Source organism: Ranitomeya imitator, chromosome 3 (genome assembly GCF_032444005.1).
Source record: "Ranitomeya imitator isolate aRanImi1 chromosome 3, aRanImi1.pri, whole genome shotgun sequence".
Lineage (NCBI taxonomy): Eukaryota > Metazoa > Chordata > Amphibia > Anura > Dendrobatidae > Ranitomeya > Ranitomeya imitator.
This window is the reverse complement of record NC_091284.1, coordinates 571704731-571728440: the sequence shown is the minus strand read 5'-3', so window position 1 is coordinate 571728440 and position 23710 is coordinate 571704731. Positions and strand designations below refer to the sequence as shown.

The window sequence follows — 23710 nt, the reverse complement described above, 5'->3', positions numbered from 1 at the left end:
TCCTCTCTCTCTCTCTCTCTTCCTCTCTCTCCTCAAAACCCTTGCCCCGGAACTCAAAAACCATGCGCAGTACATAGAGTCGGATCCGGCTAAAAAACGGATCTGGTGCATCTGTTTGCATCCGTTTTTTCACTATTTACACCGGATCCGTTTTTTAGCAAATTTGCCGGATTGAGCCTGAAACCAAAAACCTGATGTGTGAAAGTAGCCTTACTCTGACAATGAGTGCTAGCCATGACCCAGATTAGACAGGAGATGGGAGTGGCTAACAGTGTACAGCTGAGACCCTTAATGCTCCAGTAGCTCTCAACTAAGCAGATTAACCCCTGCGCTGCCAACATAAATTTACACCGTTTAATATGAAGGTGAAGTGCTTCTAATCAGTGCAGGAGTACGAGAAATCGGGCACTAATGATTACTATACTGTGTGTGTGGCTATGGTGAATATTGCACTTTGTGTGTGACTGTAGTGATGTTTTTGCTGCACTGTACTGTCATTTTCTTGAAATTACATTAGTTATGTCAGATTTTCTGACCTAATACCAGGTAGGGTTTATAGCACATTTTTGGTCAATGATTAAACATGATTTAATTCCCTAAATAGCACACCTTTACTTTACCCTTAAGATTGCAGTATGGTGGCGTTGTGGTTGTGTGGGTTTCCTCCCACATGTCAAAGACCTCCTGAATTTAACTGTGATCCCCAATGGGGACAGAGGTAGTAATTAGTGATGAGCGAATATACTCGTTACTCGAGATTTCTCGAGCATGCTCGGGTGACCTCCTAGTGTTTTTTAGTGCTCGGAGATTGTTTTCCTCACCTCAGCTGAATGGTTTACATTTCTTAGCCAGCTTGATTACATGTGGGGATTCCCTAGCAACCAGGCAACCCCCACAAGTACTTATGCTGGCTAACAGATGTAAATCATTCAGCTGCCGCGATGAAAACAATCTCCGAGCACTAAAAAACACTAGGAGGTCACCCGAGCATGCTCGAGAAATCTCGAGTAATGAGTATATTCGCTCATCACTAGTAATAATGTCTGAAAAGTGCTGTGAAATGTGATGGCTCTGCATAAGGAAAATAAAAGGATTGGTGGATAACTTGTTGATCGCTAGAGGTCCACATGCTGGGACCATAGCTATCCCAAGGGCAGGGCCCTGCAGAGACCTGTCTTGAATGGAGTGAAGATGCGTATTCTTGACCTCCGCTCCATTCATTATCCGTGGGACTGATGCAGAATGCAGAGTTCAGTTATTTCTGTTAACGGTATCGCTGGGGGTCTATACAGTTGGACCTCCAGCGACCAGCATGGATTCTATGGATCGGGGGTAATTAGCTATTTTTGGATTAACTCTTTAGACTGCATTCTCACATCTGCGGTGAGAACAAGTATGGGCCATGATGCTTGGACGTGTCGAGGGTCTCCTGTCTCCAACTTGAAAGCCTCATGTATGTTTATTGAGGCCGCTGAGTTCAGATCAGGAGACCCTTTGCCAGGTTCATTAATCATGGTCTGTGAAATAAATTCAGCCTTAAAGTGTATGAATAAAGCGTCCTAGGTTGGTATGCATCAGTACGCAGTGGGATCACATTGTACATTACCACCTGTCTGTCCCTTTTTACAGTCATATATTGGGTGTCATTTTGTATTAGGGGAACGTTATACTGTTGGGTTGCAATCATGTTAATGTTCATTATTTAGTTCATACTGATGAATGTTTGTGTTTTCAGGAGAAGATTACCATACCGTTTGGTGATAAATACCTAGATGCAATACTTTCTCTACCTAGAGACTGCAGTGGTGTTAGATATGGCGTTCTACTGACACATGGCGCCGGAGGGGACATGAATTTTTCACATCTGGTGTCTTTGGCAAGTTACCTCGCTTCCCATGGATTGCTGTGTCTGAGGTTTACCTGTAAAGGGCTTAATTTGGTGTACAGAACAAAAGCTTACCATGCAGTGTTGGTATGTACATAAATATCAGGTTTTCTTATTTGAAATATGGCATATTTACAGTACAGGACACAAAGTATGCGCTCAGATGTTCATTCACTTTGTAAATAGGTGCACTGGCTACGTTTTCTAACTTAAAGGGAACCTGTCACCTGAATTTGGCGGGCTCTGTTTACGGTCCGATGGGCGGTGTTTTCGGTTCTGTCATGCACCCCTTCCTTTCCCGCTGGCCACAATATTGTCTTGAATTTGATTAGGTTTCCTCCGTAGTACACGCGTGCACAATGCAATCTTGCCTTGCGCACGCGCAGTATGCTTTGCCCAGCTGCGGGCAAAACCGAAAAGTTCCGGAACACAGCGAAATACTTCAGGGACATAGTGCGCCGGCGCATGCGCACTAATGCTTTTCGGCTTTGCCCGCAGACAATATTGCGGCCAGCGGGAAAGGAAGGGGTGCATGAAAGAACAGAAAAAACCACCCATCGGACTGTAAACAGATTCAGGTGACCGAGTCCCTTTAAGTGGATTGTCTGGGACATTTCTAATGATGGCCTATCATTATGATAGGTAATCAATATCCGATTGCTGGGGGTGAGAATCTTGTCATCTCCACCGATCAGCTGTTCCCAGGGCCAACCACATGTGCTGAGTTGTGGAGCTGCACACCACAACTCCATCAACGGTATATTACTGCAAATCCACCCCCTCTTTAAATCAAAAGTGGGCGAATGTGCAGTACCTGACAACAGCCACTATGCAGTTGATGGAGCTGTGCAGCTCCCTAGCTCGGTACATCTGGCTTCCACTGGCAATATGAACAGCTGACCGGTGGGGCTGAGGGGTGCCGAGAGTGATGACCTATCCTAAAGAGAAGTGTGCCCTAAGAACCCCTAAAAAAAATTATAGCCCCATTGTAGTGAATACACACAATAAGCGTGAGCTTTGAAGTGCTTACCTGACAATGTATTTGAATGTCTAGGAACAAGCAAACTGGCAGGACATAATTTCACAGATACAAAAGATCAAACCCCGGCACACTCCAAAAAAGGTGAAGAGAGAACTTGTTGCTTTCAAAATTTTAATTAGCTTATCTTGTACAAAAAAAATAGTTTCCAAATAATGTTTTGGCTCAGGCACGAGCCTTCATCAGGAAGACAATTGTATGTTGATCCTGAATTTTCGGATTATCCTACAGATACTGGCAGGAATGGTCTTTTTACCCATTTCCTAGGAATGCCTCCACATAGAAGGGGTCATGAATAAAGCGACTCCGCATCTAAGCTGCTGCACCAACCAGTATTACCCGGTTTTAATATTTCGCATAGCTTAACTTTCTGGGAGAGATATACACTCCGTCCAGTATCTTCCCATTCGGCCACCTACAAGCCATGTATAGGATGCAGACAACACACTGCTTTATTGGGAAATAACTTTTCTGTTCACTCATTCTAGGCCTACGTAAAGTCTCATGAAGAATATAGAGTTGCTGGTGCCTTTCTTGCAGGTGAGTTGTTCCTAGAAGTAGTCTTTTTATACTGAAGCCAGGGCTGTGGAGTCGGAGTTGTGAAGTTGGTGTTGATTTTGGTGGAGTTGGAGTCAGTATAAAATGGACCTGACTCCTAAAATATATATAATAAATTGGATACAGTTGTACAATTCAGAATGTGGTGTAATTTTTTTCTTAAGAATTTGGGAAAGTAATGAAATGTCCTATAAATGTCTGTTCTATTTCTGATCTAAGGATCTAGGCTGTTAGTTGAGATGATAATCCAAAACAAAGAAAAAAATGGAGTGCACTCACCGGTCCAAAATGCAAACAGTCCTTTAATCAAAACATGTGCAGGTACACTGGGAGAACGTGGAACAGAAGGACGATGGCCGTTTCACGCTACTGCGCTTCAACGTGTCCTAATACTAAATGTGCAAGGGAAAGGATTTTTACCTTGTTCCTCTGACAGGGAACACCCACTTGACGTCACTATAGAAACAAGGAACCACCCAACAGTGAAAAACAATAAGTGACAAATAAAATTGATTAAAGGACTGTTTGCATTTTGGACCGGTGAGTGCACTCCATTTTTTTCTTTGTTTTGGATTATCATGGACTGACAGGCGTGCACCCAAGTGTCCAGCAGCAGGCATATAGGCACAACAGCTTGGAATTTCTGTGGTGGTATTAGAAATATTTAGTAGCAGTGCCATGCATCACTTTTTTTCTCTCTATACCTATAATATTCATGTTAGTTGAGATGAATTTGCACTCTATGTACATGCTCTGTAGTGGGCCAGTGCTGAGGAGTCGGAATTTTGTCTTAGGCCGGCGTCACACTAGAGAGAAATACGGACAAGGGAGAGGCACAAAAACAACGCATTGCACACGGACAAATGTTTCTCTATGGTGCAACTTCCATCAGCTGAATATTTCTCGGCTGTATTTTACAGGCTGAGAAAATCGCAGCATGCTGCGATTGTCAGCGTATTCCTCCAAAAATATGCCAATGAAAGTCTATGGGGGCGAGAAAAATACGGATTACACACAGACCACACGCCTGCCTTGCGAGAAATACGCACCGGCGTCCTATAGAAAAGCCGGTAATTCAGGGCGGTGTACAGTAAAATCACACTGACCGGTAAGAATAGAATGGATAGAACAAATGTTTACACATAGAATAGGGGTATGTGTATATGTGTATGTATGTGTGTATGTATATGTGTGTGTGTGTGTGTGTGTGTATATATATATATATATATATATATATATATATATATATATATATATATATATAATATATATATATATATATACATATACTATATATATAATTGCCTAGAATACTACTTCCTGCAATTTGTGCCAACTTCCGTCCGGAGCTAATGTCCGGAGATAAGTGACGTCAACAGTGTCCAGTGTCTGATTGGTTGCCGCCTGCTGCGAGCGACCAATCAAAAACGTGCTGTACTGTGACACACTCCGCCCGCCATTTTGGTGTGATTTTTGAATTTTTACCTCACAGCAAGTTTCTACTGCGTGGAGGCGGGCCCAGTGACGTTGCTCTTCAAGCTCCTGCCGAATTTCAAGTATATATGGATTCTAGACTCCCGATTCTTTAGAATCGGGCTGCCATCTAGTACTATATAAAGCTGAATGTGTGTGTGTGTGTATGTATGTCCGGGATTGGCATCTGCACCGTCGCAGCTACAGCCACAAAATTTTGCAGTCACACGTCTGGACCCCGAGAGCGTCATAGGCTATATTGTGAGGCGAAATTTTAACCCCGCGCGTTCCAATTCACCAAACAATTTTGCCCCTATCTACATAATGGGGAAAAAAGTGAAAGGAAAAGTGTTGGAGGCGTCGCAGCTACAGAAACAAAATTTTGCAGTGTCACATGTCTGGACCCCGAGAGCGTCATAGGCTATGTTGTGAGGTGAAATTTTAAGCCCGCGCTTTCCAATTCACCAAACAATTTTGCCCCTATCTACATAATGGAAAAAAATGAAAGGAAAAGTGTAGGAGGCAAATTGACAGCTGCCAGATGTGAACAAGGGGAACTTTAAAGAATGAGAACGATGGCGCCAAAGAGTATATACCGTACAGTTGCTAAGGTGGGGCCTCGACATGGGATACTCGCCACACACGGGGATATGAACACACACAAAATGCGCCACACACTACCACGTGCTTGAACACATATTACCCTCAGCACACATTTCACCACAAATACACCAACCTCGCCACATGAAAGTCAAAACACAAAAGTCGCCACTCAAAACTCGTCACGCGCAGAACTTGCCACATGCAAAAACTAGGCTCTTGCAAAACTCGCCACAAGTGTAAAATTCTCATGAAAAACTCGCCACACGCAAAACTTGCACACGCGGAAAAATTGCCACATGCACAAAAGTTGCAACACATGCAAAAGTTGCCTCACACAAAACTTGCACATACTCAAAAGGCACCACACATAATACTCGCAACGCGCAAAACTCGCCATGCGCAAAACTTGCTGCACACAACTTGCTACACTAACCTGTCACATGCAACTCGACACACAAAAAGTTGCTACACGCATGTTGCTACACAAAACTCATCTCACAAAAGTCGCTACATGCATGTCGCCACACGCAACTCAACACACACAACTTGACAAACGAAAATCGCCCTAAAACACACACAAGTCTGGTATTATCCTTCAAAAATAAAAATCTGATTAATAAGCAGACAAACTACAACAATTGCACCATATAGGAAATACGGCAGCTGTCAGTCACATGACCTGTCTATTATGTGTATGTGTGAGCTAATATATACTGCCAGGAGGAGGACTTACTGTTGGCTGGGGATTTATCAGGCTGCCAATTTAGCTTACAAATACTGAGGTAAAAATACTGAGCAAATAACGTGTGAACGAGGTCTAATACAGGAGGAGATGACACACAGGTATATACTATATACAGGAGAGATGACACACAGGTATATACTATATAGAGGAGGAGATGACATATAGGTACATATATATACAGGAGGAGATGACATACAGGTATATACTATATACAGGAGGAGATGTGTTATGTTTGCTAATGACAGGTGTTATGAAGGCAATCCAGAAACACAGTGTGCTTAGCGATCAGAGCGCACACAGTGATCTGACAAATACCCAAAAATACAAGACGTGGAAACTCTGTAGACTGCACACCTGATCCTATCCTAAACACAACTAAAAGCGGCTGTGGATTGCGCCTAACAACTACCTAGGCAACTCGGCACAGCCTAAGAAACTAGCTAGCCTGAAGATAGAAAAATAGGCCTGACTTGCCCCAGAGAAATTCCCCAAAGGAAAAGGCAGCCCCCCACATATAATGACTGTGAGTAAGATGAAAAGACAAAACGTAGGGATGAAATAGATTCAGCAAAGTGGGGCCCGATATTCTAGGACAGAGCGAGGACAGTAAAGCGAACTTTGCAGTCTACAAAAAACCCTAAAGCAAAACTACGCAAAGGGGGCAAAAAAAACCCACCGTGCCGAACTAACGGCACGGCGGTACACCCTTTGCGTCTCAGAGCTTCCAGCAAAACAAAAGACAAGCTGGACAGAAAAAAAGCAACAAAAAAGCAAAAAGCACTTAGCTATACAGAGCAGCAGGTCACAGGAACAATCAGGAGAAGCTCAGATCCAACACTGAAACATTGGCAAGGAGCAAGGATAGCAGCATCAGGCGGAGTTAAGTAATGAAGCAGTTAACGAGCTCACCAGAACACCTGAGGGAGGAAGCTCAGAAGCTGCAGTACCACTTGTGACCACAGGAGTGAATTCAGCCACAGAATTCACAACAGAGATGACATACAGGTATATGCTATATATAGAAGATGACATGCAGGTATATACTATATGCAGGAGGAGATGACACTCAGATATATACTATATACAGGGGAGATGACACACAGGTATATACTATATACAGGAGGAGATGACATACAGGTATATACTATATATAGAAGGAGATGACATGCAGGTATATACTATATATAGGGGAGATGACATACAGGTATATACTATATACAGGAGATGACATACAGATGTATACTATATATAAGGGAGATGACAAACATGTATATACTGAGGTGATGAGGTGAAAATGAGAGGAGTGAGGAAAAATAGTGGAGTGATCAGAAAATGACAGATGTGAGGTTGAAATGACAAGTGTTAGGGGGGAATGAGAGGAGTGAGGGAGAAAATGAGAGATGTGAGGGGGAAAATGAAAGATGTGATTGGGAAAATGAGAGGCGTGATGGGAAAATAAGAGAAGTGAGGTGCAAGTGGGTTGAGAGCTGGCTCAGGGATAGGAAACAAAGGGTGGTTATTAATGGAGCACACTCGGACTGGGTAGCGGTTAGCAGTGGGGTACCACAGGGGTCAGTATTGGGCCCTCTTCTTTTTAACATATTTATCAATGACCTTGTAGGGGGCATTCAGAGTAGAATTTCAATATTTGCAGATGACACTAAACTCTGCAGGGTAATCAATACAGAGGAGGACAATTTTATATTACAGGATGATTTATGTAAACTAGAAGCTTGGGCTGATAAATGGCAAATGAGCTTTAATGGGGATAATTGTAAGGTCATGCACTTGGGTAGAAGTAATAAGATGTATAACTATGTGCTTAATTCTAAAACTCTGGGCAAAACCGTCAATGAAAAAGACCTGGGTGTATGGGTGGATGACAAACTTAAATTCAGTGGCCAGTGTCAGGCAGCTGCTACAAAGGCAAATAAAATAATGGGATGCATTAAAAGAGGCATAGATGCTCATGAGGAGAATATAATTTTACCTCTATACAAGTCACTAGTTCGACCACACTTAGAATACTGTGCACAGTTCTGGTCTCCGGTGTATAAGAAAGACATAGCTGAACTGGAGCGGGTGCAGAGAAGAGCGACCAAGGTTATTAGAGGACTGGGGGGTCTGCAATACCAAGATAGGTTATTACACTTGGGGCTATTTAGTTTGGAAAAACGAAGACTAAGGGGTGATCTTATTTTAATGTATAAATATATGAGGGGACAGTACAAAGACCTTTCTGATGATCTTTTTAATCATAGACCTGAAACAGGGACAAGGGGGCATCCTCTGCGGTTGGAGGAAAAAAGGTTTAAGCATAATAACAGACGCGGATTCTTTACTGTAAGAGCAGTGAGACTATGGAACTCTCTGCCGTATGATGTTGTAATGAGTGATTCATTACTTAAATTTAAGAGGGGACTGGATACCTTTCTGGAAAAGTATAATGTTACAGGGTATATACACTAGATTCCTTGATAGGGCGTTGATCCAGGGAACTAGTCTGATTGCCGTATGTGGAGTCGGGAAGGAATTTTTTTCCCCAATGTGGAGCTTACTCTTTGCACATGGGTTTTTTTTGCCTTCCTCTGGATCAACATGTTAGGGCATGTTAGGTTAGGCTATGGGTTGAACTAGATGGACATATAGTCTTCCTTCAACCTTAATAACTATGTAACTATGTATAACTAACCACAGATATTTACTATGCCCAGGCAACGCCGGGCTCTTCAGCTAGTATATGTGTATATATATATATATATATATTTAGATGGTGGCCCGATTGTAATGCACCGGGTATCATGGAATATGCATGTCCACGTAGTATATTGCACAGGCCACGTAGTGTTTAGCACAGGCCACGTAGTGTATAGCACAGGCCACGTAGTGTATAGCACAGGCCACGTAGTGTATAGCACAGGCCACGTAGTGTATAGCACAGGCCAAGTAGTGTATAGCACAGGCCACGTAGTGTATAGCACAGCCCGCGTAGTATATTGCACAGCCCGCGTACTATATTGCACATCCCGCGCAGTACATTGCACATCCCGCGCAGTACATTGCACATCCCGCGCAGTACATTGCACAGCCCGCGCAGTACATTGCACAGCCCGCGCAGTACATTGCACAGCCCGCGCAGTACATTGCACAGCCCGCGCAGTACATTGCACAGCCCGCGCAGTACATTGCACAGCCACGTAGTATATAATACAGCCCACGTAATATATTGCACAGCCCACGCAATATATAGCAATGTGGGCACCATATCCCTGTTTAAAAAAAAAAAAAAAGAATTAAAATTAAAAATAGTTATTTACTCACCATCCGTTGGCCCCCGGATCGAAGCGGTTACCGACGCTTTTCGCGCGCTCCGGTCTGAAGAGTGCATTGTGGTCTCGCGAGATGATGACGTAGATGATGCATGGAGCGGTCACCGGGGCGTCGCGAGGAGCAGGAAAGGCCTGTTCTTGATCGGACGGTGAGTATATAACTATTTTTTATTTTTTTAATTATTTTTATCATTAGATGTTTTTACTATTGATGCTGCATAGGCAGCATGAATAGTAAAAAGTTGGTCACACAGGGCTAATAGCAGCATTAGCCGAGTGCGTTACACTGCGGTCAACGCTGCCATTAACCCTGTGTGAGCTCTGACTGGAGGGGAGTATGGAGCGGGCACTGACTGCAGGGAGGAAGGAGCCGCCATTTTTCAACCAGACTGTGCCCGTCGCAGATTGGTCGTGGCTGTTTTGCCACGACCAATCAGCGACTTGGATTTCCATGACAGACAGAGGCCGCGACCAATGAATATCCGTGACAGACAGACAGACAGACGGAAGTGACCCTTAGACAATTATATAGTAGATATTAAATACAGAGCTAGATAGCAGAAGAGCCGGTAATTCAATTTCCGGCTTTTGCTAACTCCTTACCAAACCAAACAGGATATAAGACATGGTTTACATACAGTAAACCATTTCATATCCATTAGATTTTTATATATTCCTCACTAATGTTAGTAGTGTGTGTGTGCAAAATTTTGGAGCTCTAGGTGTTAAAATAAAGGGTTAAATCACGGAAAAAACTGGCGTTGGCTCCCGCGCAATTTTCTCCACCAGAGTGGGAAAGCTAGTGACTGAAGGCATTGACCTGGTCTTTGGTGGCTCAGATAAACTTTTCCTCAGAAGCAGAGGTGACTCTTGGTCTTACTTTCCTGGGGCGGTCCTCATGTGAGCCAGTTTCTTTGTAGCGCTTGATGTTTTTTTCCACTGCACTTGGGGACACTTTCAAAGTTTGCCCAATTTTTCGGACTGACTGACCTTCATTTCTTAAATTAATGATGGCCACTCGTTTTTCTTTACTTAGCTGCTTTTTTCTTGCCATAATAACAAATTCTAACAGTCTATTCAGTAGGACTATCTGCTGTGTATCCCCCAGACTTCTGCACAACACTACTTATGGTCCCAACCCCATTTATAAGGCAAATCCCACTTATTAAACCTGACAGGGCACACCTGTGAAGTGAAAACCATTCCCGGTGACTACCTCTTGAAGCTCATCAAGAGAATGCCAAGAGTGTGCAAAGCAGTCATCAAAGCAAAAGGTGGCTACTTTGAAGAACCTAGAATATAAGACGTAATTTCAGTTGTTTCACACTTTTTTGTTAAGTATATAATTCCACATGTGTTAATTCATAGTTTTGATGCCTTCAGTGTGAATGTACAATTTTCATACTCCTGAAAATACAGAAAAATCTTTAAATGAGGTGGTGTGTCCAAACTTTTGGTCTGTACTGTATGTGTGTGTCAATGATATATATACACTTCATATATATTTTCACGAATATTTGAGCCCATGGATCCATTATATGTCCATTTTGCAAGCCGGCGAGAAAATCTCGCCATACGGATGACACACGGATACTTTTTGGAGAAAAAATCGCATCCTCACATTGAATACGGATCACTGTTCAGGAACTTTTTTGCGTATCTCGGCCGTAAAAAACGGACCATATTTTATACGTTAGGTTTGACCCCAGCCTTACCGTCTCTACAGCCCTGACTCAAGCACTGCTGCCTTTAGTTGGACGTTAGAAAAAAAATGAGAGCTTTAGTAAAGTTTCTGACTGGCTGACAGGGCTCGGAGGACAGGGGGGGCTGCACATGGGCTAATTTAGCATAATCGGCATTCCTAATTAGAATTGAGCATAAAACTTCACCGGCCACGTTGGTACTCCATGGCAGCCGGGCCATTGCAATGAAAACGTCTGCGGCCAAACTCTGCACGCCTCTATTGATTACTATGTATTGTGACGTTATTACATTACACCATGTGATGACTATTGTGGTTTTTAGTTGGTGCTTTATTTGATGTATCTTCGTGTCTTTTTCTCTGATTTTTGGTTGATAAAAGGAAGTATAGTATATGAGTATAGCAGCCAAAAGTAAACTGCCTGAGCATAGAAAGCTATCATACTAACATTTGAAGTGTAGAACGCTATATTATTGATCTTAAACAGGGCGGTCAATGGGCTCTCGTGCTGCCACCTCTCTAATGAGAACTGCTAGTGAACAAGATGACAGCTTCATCCAAGGGCTGATCTGTCTGTCATATCCCCTGCACCCTCCCAAGGCAAAAAGCAAGCTACGAGATGAAGATCTATTACTGATAACAAAACCTGCCTTGTTTATCTCTGGCTCAGCAGATGAGATGTGTGACAAGGTAAAACTGAAGTAAGATTTGGTGATTTTTTTTCAGTTCTCCTATCTCTTGAAGATATGTCTTTTATTGTTAGAACTTTGTGTATATAAAGCAATTGTCATTAAAACGTCTGTCTTGACCTTAAGGGTAGGTGCACACGTTTGGTAATTGGCAGCACATGTCCGCTACGTCCAAAGCGCTGCCGTCTATTGAACGCAGGTGACTTCATAAGCGTTAATAGAACCGTGCAGATTCACTATGTCCAATACATTGTATGGGTGATATTTATCTTGTGTAGGCTCATGTCCCCGGAAGATAAATGCATGCTGCAGTCTGGAAAGATGCGCCACATTGTCTGTCTTCGCAGTGAAGTCACAGGCATCTCTGAATGCTTAATGGGCATGGGAATTCTTGAAATCCCATCCACTATGTGCTGTAACATCTAGACTCTGCGGGGTGGACGCTGCACAAGTACGCAGCATCTAACCCGCAGCGCTTACTGACCGAGTGCACATACCCTAAAGGTACCTTCACACATAACGATATTGTTAACGATATCGTTGCATTTTGTGACGTAGCAACGATATCGTTAATGAAATCGTTATGTGTGACAGCGACCAACGATCAGGCCCCTGCTGGGAGATCGTTGGTCGCTGAAGAAAGTCCAGAACTTTATTTGGTCGCTGGATCTCCCGCGGACATCGCTGGATCGGCGTGTGTGACACCGATCCAGCGATGTCTTCACTGATAACCAGGGTAAACATCGGGTAACTAAGCGCAGGGCCGCGCTTAGTAACCCGATGTTTACCCTGGCTACTATCCTAAAAGTAAAAAAACAAACGCTACATACTTACCTACCGCTGTCTGTCCCCCGGCGCTGTGCTCTGCACTCCTCCTGTACTGGCTGTGAGCGTCGGTCAGCCGGAAAGCAGAGCGGGGACGTCACCGCTCTGCTTTCCGGCCGCTGTGCTCACACAGACAGTACAGGAGGAGTGCAGAGAAGCAGAGTGCCGGGGACAGACAGCATTAGGTAAGTATGTACTGTTTGTTTTTTTACTTTTAGGATGGTAACCAGGGTAAACATCGGCTTACTAAGCACGGCCCTGCGCTTAGTTACCCGATGTTTACCCTGGTTACCGGCATCGTTGGTCGCTGGAGAGCGGTCTGTGTGACAGCTCTCCAGCGACCAAACAGCGACGCTGCAGCGATCCGGATCGTTGTCGGTATCGCTGCAGCGTCGCTTAATGTGAAGGGGCCTTAAGTGTACCTGTTGTGATCATTTAGATCTACTATAGACTTATGCAAATCAAATCAATGAAACTATATCTGTTGATGTTCAGAAACCCTAGTCTCCTACAAAGGACTATGACAAGGCCATGTTCTCACATAGCATAGACTATGGGCCCTATACGCCAAGGTGTTTTCGCCAGTTTTCTCACGTAAAACACCTGGAAATGTTGCAAATTTTTTGTGCTAGCTGAAGTCTGGTCTGTGAGAAAAATTACAGAGGCCTTAAGTGGCACTCTTTATTGACGCATGGCCTCAGTGGAAAAATAGCAAATGTCCGTGTTCATACATGGCCCCTGAAGTTGAGTTGATTGAGCAGTAATCGGACCAGCTGAACAGCTGCCTTTCCTGGAAAACTCATTTACTCTACTGCTCGTCTGGGACTTCAAACATGTTCCTAGAAAAGGCAATTGTTCATGGAACATCTACTTTTAGGCCATGTGCACACGTACAGTATTTTTCGCGGTTTTTTTGCTATAAAAACACGAAAAAAACGCTTACATATGCCTCCTATTATTTACAATGTATTCCGCATATCTTTTGCAAATGTTGCCTTTTTTTCCACTAAAAAATCGCATCGCAGAAAAAAAAGCAACATGTTCATTAAATTTGCGGAATTGCGGTCACTCCGCACACCTAGGAATGCATTGATCTGCTTACTTTCCACATGGGGCTGTGCACACCATGCGGGAAGTAAGCAGATTATGTGCGGTTGGTACCCAGGGTGGAGGAGAGGAGACTCTCCTCCACGGACTGGGCACCATATAATTGGTTAAAAAAAAAAAATTTAAATAAAAACAGTGATATACTCACCCTCGATGTCTTCCCGCCTCTCAGCGGTGCACGCTGCCGCTTCCGTTCCTATAGATGCTCTGTGTGAAGGACCTGCGATGACGTCGTGGTCTTGTGATTGGTCGCGTGACCGCTCACGTGACCGCGACGTCATCGAAGGTCCTGCACACACACACCATCTATAGGAACGGACGCCACTGAGGAGATCGGCTGTCTGCGGGTGAGTATAACTATTTTTTTATTTTTTTAATTATTTTTAAACATTTTATCTTTTACTATAGATGCTGCTTAGGCAGCATCAATAGTAAAAAGTTGGTCACACTTGTCAAACACTATGTTTGATAAGTGTGACCAACCTGTCAGTCAGTTTTCCAAGCGATGCTACAGATCGCTTGGAAAACTTTAGCATTCTGCAAGCTAATTACACTTGCAAAATGCTAAGAAAACCGGGAAAAAAACGCAAAAAAAAATGCGGATTTCTTGCAGAAAATTTCCGGTTTTGTTCAGGAAATTTCTGCAAGAAATCCTGACGTGTGCACATACCCTTAGGACTGTTCGTTTTTATGGTACTGTATATAAATGTTTGTCTATGCACGTTAATATGTGACTTCCATTGCGATTACATGTTGTTGCGTGAGAAGATGAAATTGGGCATTACGACATAGCCATTTTGTCACTTTAATTTTTGTCTCCATGCTTTAGACGTTGATGACAAATTTAGTCAGGAAAATCAAAGCTCCTGTAAAGATCCACTGGGTTGAAAATGCAAATCATGGCCTGACAGCGAAGGGGAAAACATTGGAAGACGTTTTATCAGACGTGAATGAACAAACTTTAGTGTGGATTCAGCAAACATTGAAATCAGAAATGGCTTGATCGCGATGAACGGTCCTACCAACATCCGCAGCACTGAGGGGCGCGTGTGCCGTCCTCAGCTGGTAGAACGGGTAGTCTTTCAGCTCAGGGATTTGTGTAGTTAGTTGGGATTATCTCAGAATGATATTCGGGCTGTTCTAATATATGTGTGATGTCACTTCTTCATTTACAGTGGTATCACGTATTTTAAAAGAAATGTGGCATCAGTAAATTACATTGTTTAATTCAGATTTCTCATTTAAATGCTTTTTTTTTTTTTTAAATGTTGGCAATTTTTTTTTATAGCACAATCTGTATTAAAAATAAATAGGAGAAATTTTGCATTTTTCACACTGGCCACTAGGTTTTTTTTTTTTAGACTCTTAGGAAATCCACATATACCAAATATTATCCACAGTGAACAGACTCTGACCCCATCTTTTGTATTGAAGCATTTAATAAAGGTCATTGTGGTGGGAGGAGCAGGGTCAGATGTAACATCACCTGTTGTGGATCCTGTGTGTGTGTGTATAGTGGAGTTTTCTGTCATTGTAAGCCTGCCTCTGCTGAAAATCTTTTTTAAAAGAACAATAAATATTATGTCTAAAAAAAAAAAAAGCCCTAGTGTCTATTGTGAAAATTATAAGATTATTAATTAAGTTTTTTAATAGTGATATTAAAAATTGGCAAAAATACCTGAAACACAAACAATGATTTAAATAATATGGCATTTCCTGATGACACATTTCATCTAAAGCTTTGACTTCTGTCTTTTGGACACAGTGCTGCCGACCCCCACCCAGAACGACAGGTATCCTAAAATGACACTAACTATGGCTGCAGATATTCTTGTGGTCCTAGTTGGCAGAAACAAATGACTGTTCCGTTTAGAGTTCTCTTTTCTCCTATTTTGTCTATATGTTAATTTTAGAAAGTTGAATTCACGTTTCCTAATAAATTTATTTACATTGTGGTTTTTCGATACTGTTACATTTTTTTCAGGTCCATAAATAATTTAGAGGTTAACCATTTTAATGCCAAGAGCTATTGTAATACATCACTACTAAATGATTGCTGTGCCTAAAAATAAAGATGCACAACAGTTTCTGGTCTGAGGGCCGCAATGTGAGACTGATCCAATCCCAAATGTAAAAAGGCTTTACCTTCTTAGACATTTAGTGTATAGTGAATATACAAGTGCTTCTCACTAAATTAGAATATCATAAAAAAGTTAATTTATTTCAGTTCTTCAATACAAAAAGTGAAACTCATATATAGAGTAATTACAAAAGAGTGATCTATTTCTTTTTTTTAAGTAATTTTTTATTAATTTTAAAACCGTTACACATACACAAATAACATTATCAACCAAAGGTGTTTGACTCCCTTTCCCTTCCCCCATACCCTGAACACCTCCCGTCCCCCCATATCATAGCTATACGACCACACAAAACAGAATAAATCAAGCCGGTCAAGACTAGGCAATTCGGAAGGCACACAGTCAACGCGTAGTGATTCCATAGCAACTGATACACATTTAACAAGATCCTATTGAGATTAACCCTGCCCACCACAGATAAATGTAACTAAATGTACCATCACACATAACGATATCGTTAACGATATCGTTGTTTTTTGACGTAGCAACGATATCGTTACCGAAATCGTTATGCGTGACAGCGACCAACGATCAGGCCCCTGCTGAGAGATCGTTGGTCGCTGGGGAATGATCAGAACTTTATTTTGGTCGCTGATCTCCCGCTGACATCGCTGAATCTGCGTGTGTGACGCCGATTCAGCGATGTCTTCACTGGTAACCAGGGTAAACATCGGGATACTAAGCGCAGGGCCGCGCTTAGTAACCCGATGTTTACCCTGGTTACCATTGTAAATGTGAAAAAAACCCACTACATACTTACATTCCGGTGTCTGGTCACGTCCCTTGCCTTCAGCTTCCCGCACTGACTGTGAGCGCCGGCCGGCCATAAAGCAGAGCACAGCGGTGACGTCACCGCTCTGCTTTACGGCCGGCCGGCGCGCCGCTCACAGTCAGTGCGGGAAGCTGAAGGCGAGGGACGTGACCAGACACCAGAATGTAAGTATGTAGTGTTTTTTTTTTTACATTTACAATGGTAACCAGGGTAAATATCGGATTACTAATCGCGGCCCTGCACTTGGTAACCCGATGTTTACCCTGGTTACCCGGGGACTTCGGCATCATTGGTCGCTGGAGAGCTGTCTGTGTGACAGCTCTCCAGCGACCAAACAGGGACGCTGCAGCGATCGGCATCGTTGTCTGTATCGGTGCAGCGTCACTTAATGTGACGGTACCCTTAATCCAAGCATCCACCTTCGCCTTAAGAACAACTAAAACCGGAGTCAGATTCCTATGTAGGAAGTCCGTGACTGGTACAGAGACCCATATACCAAACTGGCTTTATGGCCAACAAATACACAGCAATTAATTTGCACCGCCTCTTTTTGAATATGCAGCTCCCAGCGGATAACCTTGGGCATAGAGTGGTGCTGTCGTTGGATGCAGCAAAGGCCTTCGATAGCATAGAGTGGAGCTTTCTCTGGGTGGTGTTGAAGAAAATGGGGTTCAGACCCGCATTTATCTCATGGGTGCAGTTACTATACAACTCCCCTACAGCTAAAATCAAAGCAAACGGTGAGCTGTCTCAAAGCTTCACATTATGTAGAGGCACAAGACAGGGGTGTCCTCTGTCCCCATTATTGTTTGCCATTGCAATTGAACCCTTAGCGGCAGTAGTGAGGAATTCTTTTGAAGTTAGAGGATTTCAATATGGGAATATAGGAGAGAAGATCGCATTGTATGCGGATGACATTCTGCTATTTCTGGGAGACTATGGTAAATCCCTGAATAGTGTAATGGATATACTTAAACAGTTTGGGCGGTTGTCAGGTCTGACTATTAACTTGGATAAATCTGTACTATTCCCCTTAGATGGCCCAGTAGACTGTTCAGACATTCAGCATACCAAAAAGAGGTGGTTTCACAGTTCAAATACTCAGGGTTGGTAATATCGTTCCTTCTTAGAGATTATGAAAAACAGAATCTACTGCCTCTTCTACAAAACTAAGTGCTAAATAACGGCATGATATAAACTCCAAATCTACTGTGGTGGGCAGGTTAAATCTTATTTAGATGGTATTGATGTCTCAGATTTTATATATTCTACATAATGGTCCCATTTGGCTCCCGCTATCTAAATTCCATAAGAAACACACTTTTCAGAGATTTGATCTGGTGTAAAGGGCAGTCCAGAATGAGACTAGAAACTTTGCAGAGACCAAAAGACAACGCTGGCCTGGCACTGCCCAAGGCATGGTTATATTTTCTGGTGACTCAATGCCAACATATGAAGGCATGGAAAGAAAGTGACACGGGCAGTTTGGTCTGTAAAATTATTCAAAATACTGTGGGACAGGGGCCCCTAGTGGAAAGTTTAGAGGCAGATCGGTTTGGGGGTCTCTCAGTATACCCTACGGTAGACTTAATTTCCAAGGTTTGGCTTAAAATCAAACAAATAAGAGAGGTCAAACACTTATCAATGTACAGACCTATTTGAAGTAATGACTTACTCTCAGAATTTGCCAAATTAATGGAGTTCGGGAACTGGAAGAGTTTGGGTAATATGGTATGTTCACCAAGTGGTCGGCAATCAGGGGCTTAAATCTTTTGACTGTCTGCAAAAAGAGTTCCTTGTGCCTGATAGTTGCTTCTTTCAATACTTTCAACTCAAACATGACTACAGAGCTCAATGTAAAGTGGAACATGTTAAAACTCAGAGAGATGTGGTATTGGACACTATTTGCTCAGAGGGAGCCACGAAGGGGGTAATATCAAGTGTCTATAATGACCTTCTCTTTGTCTTCCTTAAGAAATTCCCTCTGTTGGTTAGACAGGAATGGGAGACGGAGATTGATGCTATCACAGATGTTGAGTGTGCTTCAGCGCTGGAATACATACTCAATCTTTCACTTAGTGAGCCCAAACGACTCTCACAGCGCCCAACAGGAAGTAGGAATATTGCACATGATATGGTCATGGCCGCATATGCACTCATATTGGGGAGCTGTTTTTGGCTATATAGTGTCAGCCTATGGGTGCGTGGTGACTAGTAATCCTCTCACCTGCATACTAGGATATGTAGACAAACTGTGTACTGCTGAGACCGGGAAACTTGCCATAGCTCGATTACTATACATGGCTAGAAAATGGATTGCAAAAAAACTTGATTTCTGCAACTCCCCCGACCAGAGTTTATTAAACAAGTCAAGTCCCTCATATCATTGGAAAAAGGGGTATACCTCAAAAGGGATAGAAGTAAATATTTTGATAAATTATGGGGTCCCTGGCTTGGCGGTAACCAGCGATCAGCCTCATTAAAATGATTTTGATGCCTAAAATATGATATGTTCTTCACAATGCGCCAGTTTGGATACCGCGTGGGAAATTTCGGCAGATTGACACCCTGTTCAGGAGTCTGGTATGGGGGAGACAACATCCAAGTATCAGACTGGAGACGCTTCAGCGACCTAAGGAAGATGGTGGCTTGGCTTTGCCCAACCCTGAAGTATATTTTCTTGCAGCCCAGAGTCTGCATTTAAAGGGCTGGGCGCATGAGGTGTCGTCCAGTGCGGTACAGCATTTGATGGAAAAGGTGACGAAAATAAGTCCAGTAATACAGTGTCTGGAAGATGGTTCCCTGGGGGCATTGGGGAAACTGTATCCAACTATATTTTTAAGCTGTGGGGTAGATTGAAATAAATTAGTGGGGTTACGGGTCTGACCAGGTTCTCCCCGTTATGGCATGACAATAATTTACTGGAGTTTGTGGCATTGGGGGTATTACCAGAGTGGCAGGCCAAGGGAATTCACTACGTGTATCAGATAATTGAGCAGCGAGAGCTGAAATCCTTTTCTCATTTGCAGGTGGAGTTTGGTCTCGGGCCCTCGGGGGAATATCAGTATGTGCAGATGAGACACGCATTTGGAGCTCAAAACAAGGGTGAATGTATTAGAATCCAAGGAGATATAGTGTTGGAATATGTGTGTGGTGAAGGGACTACGAGGGGGGTTATTTCCACCCTATATAAAGATTTGCTGCATACATTCCTGTTGGGATTTCCGATAAATGTGAGAGCTAAATGGGAATGGGAACTGGGCCCACTGGAGAATGAAACTTGGGAGTCGGTGCTGGAGTGGGTTCCACAGCTGTCACTAAGTGAACCGTATAGGCTGTCACAGCTCTATATAATAGTCTACAAATCTCCGGAAGTATTGTATAGAACAGGTTTGCGTGCTGATTCTGAGTGCCCGAGACTGGCTGCTTTTTGGTTGGTGGTTTTGAGTCGTGTGGAAGGAGCGTATAGATGCACGGTACCAAGGGATCCAACGGTGTGTTTGCTGGGTTATGTAGATGAGATTGGAGTTGATAACACCCTGAAGATAGCAATTGCCAGATTGTTGTATATGGCCCGAAAGGTAATAGCACAAAACTGGATAAAGGATGAACCGCCCACAAGAGGAGAATTCCTTCAATATGTGAAGCAGGGTCTGACATTGGAAAAAGGGATTTATAAGAAAAGAGGGAAAATACAAATGTTTGACAAACTGTGGTTTGCGTGGCTTGAAATGGGATAGAGGTTAGGTATAGGGGATAGGAGAGTTGAGGGCCTGACTCGGTGAGAACAAAACATGGCGTATGCGGTCCTAATTGGGATAAAATCCATTAAGTATCATTGGTGGAAGTGTTATTAATAGAGGTGAGCTGTCTTATTGGGGTTGGGAGGGATAAGTTGGGAATAGTGGGGTTTTGATACTGGCAAAATTCTTTGGTATTATTATCTTCATTTAATTTGTCTTAAATGAAAAAACACAAAAGAGAATGAAGCAAAAAGGAAAACATTGATCATTTCACACAAAACTCCAAAAATGGGCCAGACAAAAGTATTGGCACCCTCAACCTAATACTTGGTTGCACAACCTTTAGCCAAAATAACTGCGACCAACCGCTTCCGGTAACCATCAATGAGTTTCTTACAATGCTCTGCTGGAATTTTAGACCATTCTTTCAGGTCCCTGATATTTGAAGGGTGCCTTCTCCAAACTGCCATTTTTAGATCTCTCCACAGGTGTTCTATGGGATTCAGGTCTGGACTCATTGCTGGCTACCTTAAAAGTCTCCAGTGCTTTCTCTCAAACCATTTTCTAGTGCTGTGCTTTTTGAAGTGTGTTTTGGGTCATTGTCCTGCTGGAAGACCCATGACCTCTGAGGGAGACCCAGCTTTCTCACACTGGGCCCTGCATTATGCTGCAAAATTTGTTGGTAGTCTTCAGACTTCATAATGCCTTCATAATGCCATACACACGGTCAAGCAGTCCAGTGCCAGAGGCAGCAAAGCAACCCCAAAACATCAGGGAACCTCCTCCATGTTTGACTGTAGGGACCGTGTTCTTTTCTTTGAATGCCTATTTTTTTTTCTCCTGTAAACTCTATGTTGATGCCTTTGCCCAAAAAGCTCTACTTTTGTCTCATCTGACCAGAGAACATTCTTCCAAAATGTTTTAGGCTTTTTCAGGTAAGTTTTGGCAAACTCCAGCCTGGCTTTTTTATGTCTCGGGGTAAGAAGTGGGGTCTTCCTGGGTCTCGTACCATACAGTCCCTTTTCATTCAGACGCCGACGGATAGTACAGGTTGACACTGTTGTACCCTCAGACTGCAGGGCAGCTTGAACTTGTTTGGATGTTAGTCGAGGTTCTTTGTGCGGATGTTGGATAATCTTGTGTTGAAATCTCTTGTCAATTTTTCTTTTCCATCCACATCTAGGTAGGTTAGCCACAGTGCCATGGGCTTTAAACTTCTTGATGACACTGCGCACGGTAGACACAGGAACATTCAGGTCTTTGGAGATGGACTTGTAGCCTTGAAATTGCTCATGCTTCCTCGCAATTTGGTTTCTCAAGTCCTCAGACAGTTCTTTGGTCTTCTTTTCTCCATGCTCAATGTGGTACACACAAGGACACAGGACAGAGGTTGAGTCAACTTTAATCCATGTCAACTGGCTGCTAGTGTGATTTAGTTATTGCCAACACCTGTTAGGTGCCACAGGTAAGTTACAGGTGCTGTTAATTACACAAATTAGAGAAGCATCACATGATTTTTCAAACAGTGCCAATACTTTTGTCCACCCCCTTTTTATGTTTAGTGTGGAATTCTATCCAATTTGGCTTTAGGACAATTATTTTTGTGTTTTTTCATTTAAGGCAAATTAAATGAAGATAATAATAACAAAAAATTTGTCTTTGCAATTATTTTCAGGAAGAAACTGAGTATTATCTGACAGAATTGCAGGGGTGTCAATACTTTTGGCCACAACTGTATATCTCTGAACTAATCTCCCGATATCTTCCCTCACGTAATCTCCAGTCCTCACAAGACCTCCTTCTCTCCTCCACACTAATTCGCTCCTCATCCAAGACTTCTCCTGAATATCCCCCATCCTCTGGAATTCTTTGCCCCAACACATGTGACTGTCAACCACATTTGGATCCTTCAGACGGAACTTGAAAACCCACCTCTTTCAAGAAAGCCTACAGCCTGCACTGACCCCGCTGCCTCCTCATCACTACCGGAGATACTGCCTCACCAACCCCGGAGCTCCTGCAACCCTCAATCTATTGTCTACTTCCCCATAATCCTGTAGAATGTAAGCCCGCAAGGGCAGGGTCCTCGCCCCTCTGTATCAGTCTGTAATTGTTAGTTTGTTTACTGTAAGTGATATCTGTAATTTGTATGTAACCCCTTCTCATGTACAGCACCATGGAATCAATGGTGCTTTATTAATTAATAATAATAATTGCCTCTCTCGTGGATGGTGGTAATGAACTCGCTGCAAGAGAGTGGTTGTATAGCTGTAATAAATTTGTGAGTAATACCTTGTTAAAACGTTTATACATCTCCGCAGGAATGCCATCTACTAGGGTTGAGCGAAACGGGTCGAAATTGTTCAAAAGTCGCCGACTTTTGGCAAGGTCGGGTTTCATGAAACCCGACCCGACCCCAGTGGGGGGTCGGCCATGAAGTCGGCGATCTTTTGAATCTGGAATCGGAATTCCGATCCCGATTCCCGATATGTTTAAGATATCGGGAATTGGTATCGGAATTCAGATTAAAGTGTAAAATATAGAATTAAAATAAAAAATATTGCAATACTTACCCTCTGACGCGCCCTGGTACTAACCAGCAGCCTTCCTCCTTCGAATCCGCGCTTCTAGGACCTTTCCGTGACGTCGCGGTGACGTCGCGGCTTGTGATTGGCCGCGCGGCCGCCCATGTGACCGCTCGCGCGGCCAATCACAAGCCGCGACGTCACCCGCGACGTCACCGAAGGTCCTGGAAGGGCTGATTCTTAGGAAGGAAGGCTGTCGGAAGGAAGCAGGGCGCTTCCGAGGGTGAGTATATACCTAATAGGAATATACTCACCCTCGGAAGCGCCCTGCTTCCTTCCGACAGCCTTCCTTCCTAAGAATCAGCCCTTCCAGGACCTTGGGTGACGTCGCGGGTGACGTCGCGGCTTGTGATTCGCCGCGCGAGCGGTCACATGGGCGGCCGCGCGGCCAATCACAAGCCGCGACGTCACCGCGACGTCACGGCAAGGTCCTAGAAGCGCGGATTCGAAGGAGGAAGGCTTCCGGTTAGTACCAGGGCGCGTCAGAGGGTAAGTATTGCAATATTTTTTATTT

General features: G+C 43.3%; 1 protein-coding gene across 6 annotated transcripts in view; it reads left to right on the top strand.

The window, feature by feature from the left end:
- The window catches only part of POGLUT2 (protein O-glucosyltransferase 2), a 279270-nt gene extending 256426 nt beyond the window's left edge, over positions 1-22844 (top strand). For 2 of the 6 annotated variants that reach the window (XM_069757955.1, XM_069757951.1), the window contains 5 exons: positions 1736-1972; positions 2940-3008; positions 3413-3464; positions 11822-12024; positions 14785-15910. In XM_069757955.1, coding sequence (XP_069614056.1) covers positions 1736-1972; positions 2940-3008; positions 3413-3464; positions 11822-12024; positions 14785-14958 — 735 coding nt within the window. In that variant the 3' untranslated portion in view covers positions 14959-15910. Of the gene's footprint in view, positions 1-1735; positions 1973-2939; positions 3009-3412; positions 3465-11821; positions 12036-14784; positions 15911-22286 lie in introns of those variants that run through there. The other 4 variants (XM_069757954.1, XM_069757956.1, XM_069757953.1 and 1 more) reach the window with 4 other exon arrangements.
- The last annotated feature ends 866 nt before the right edge of the window (positions 22845-23710 follow it).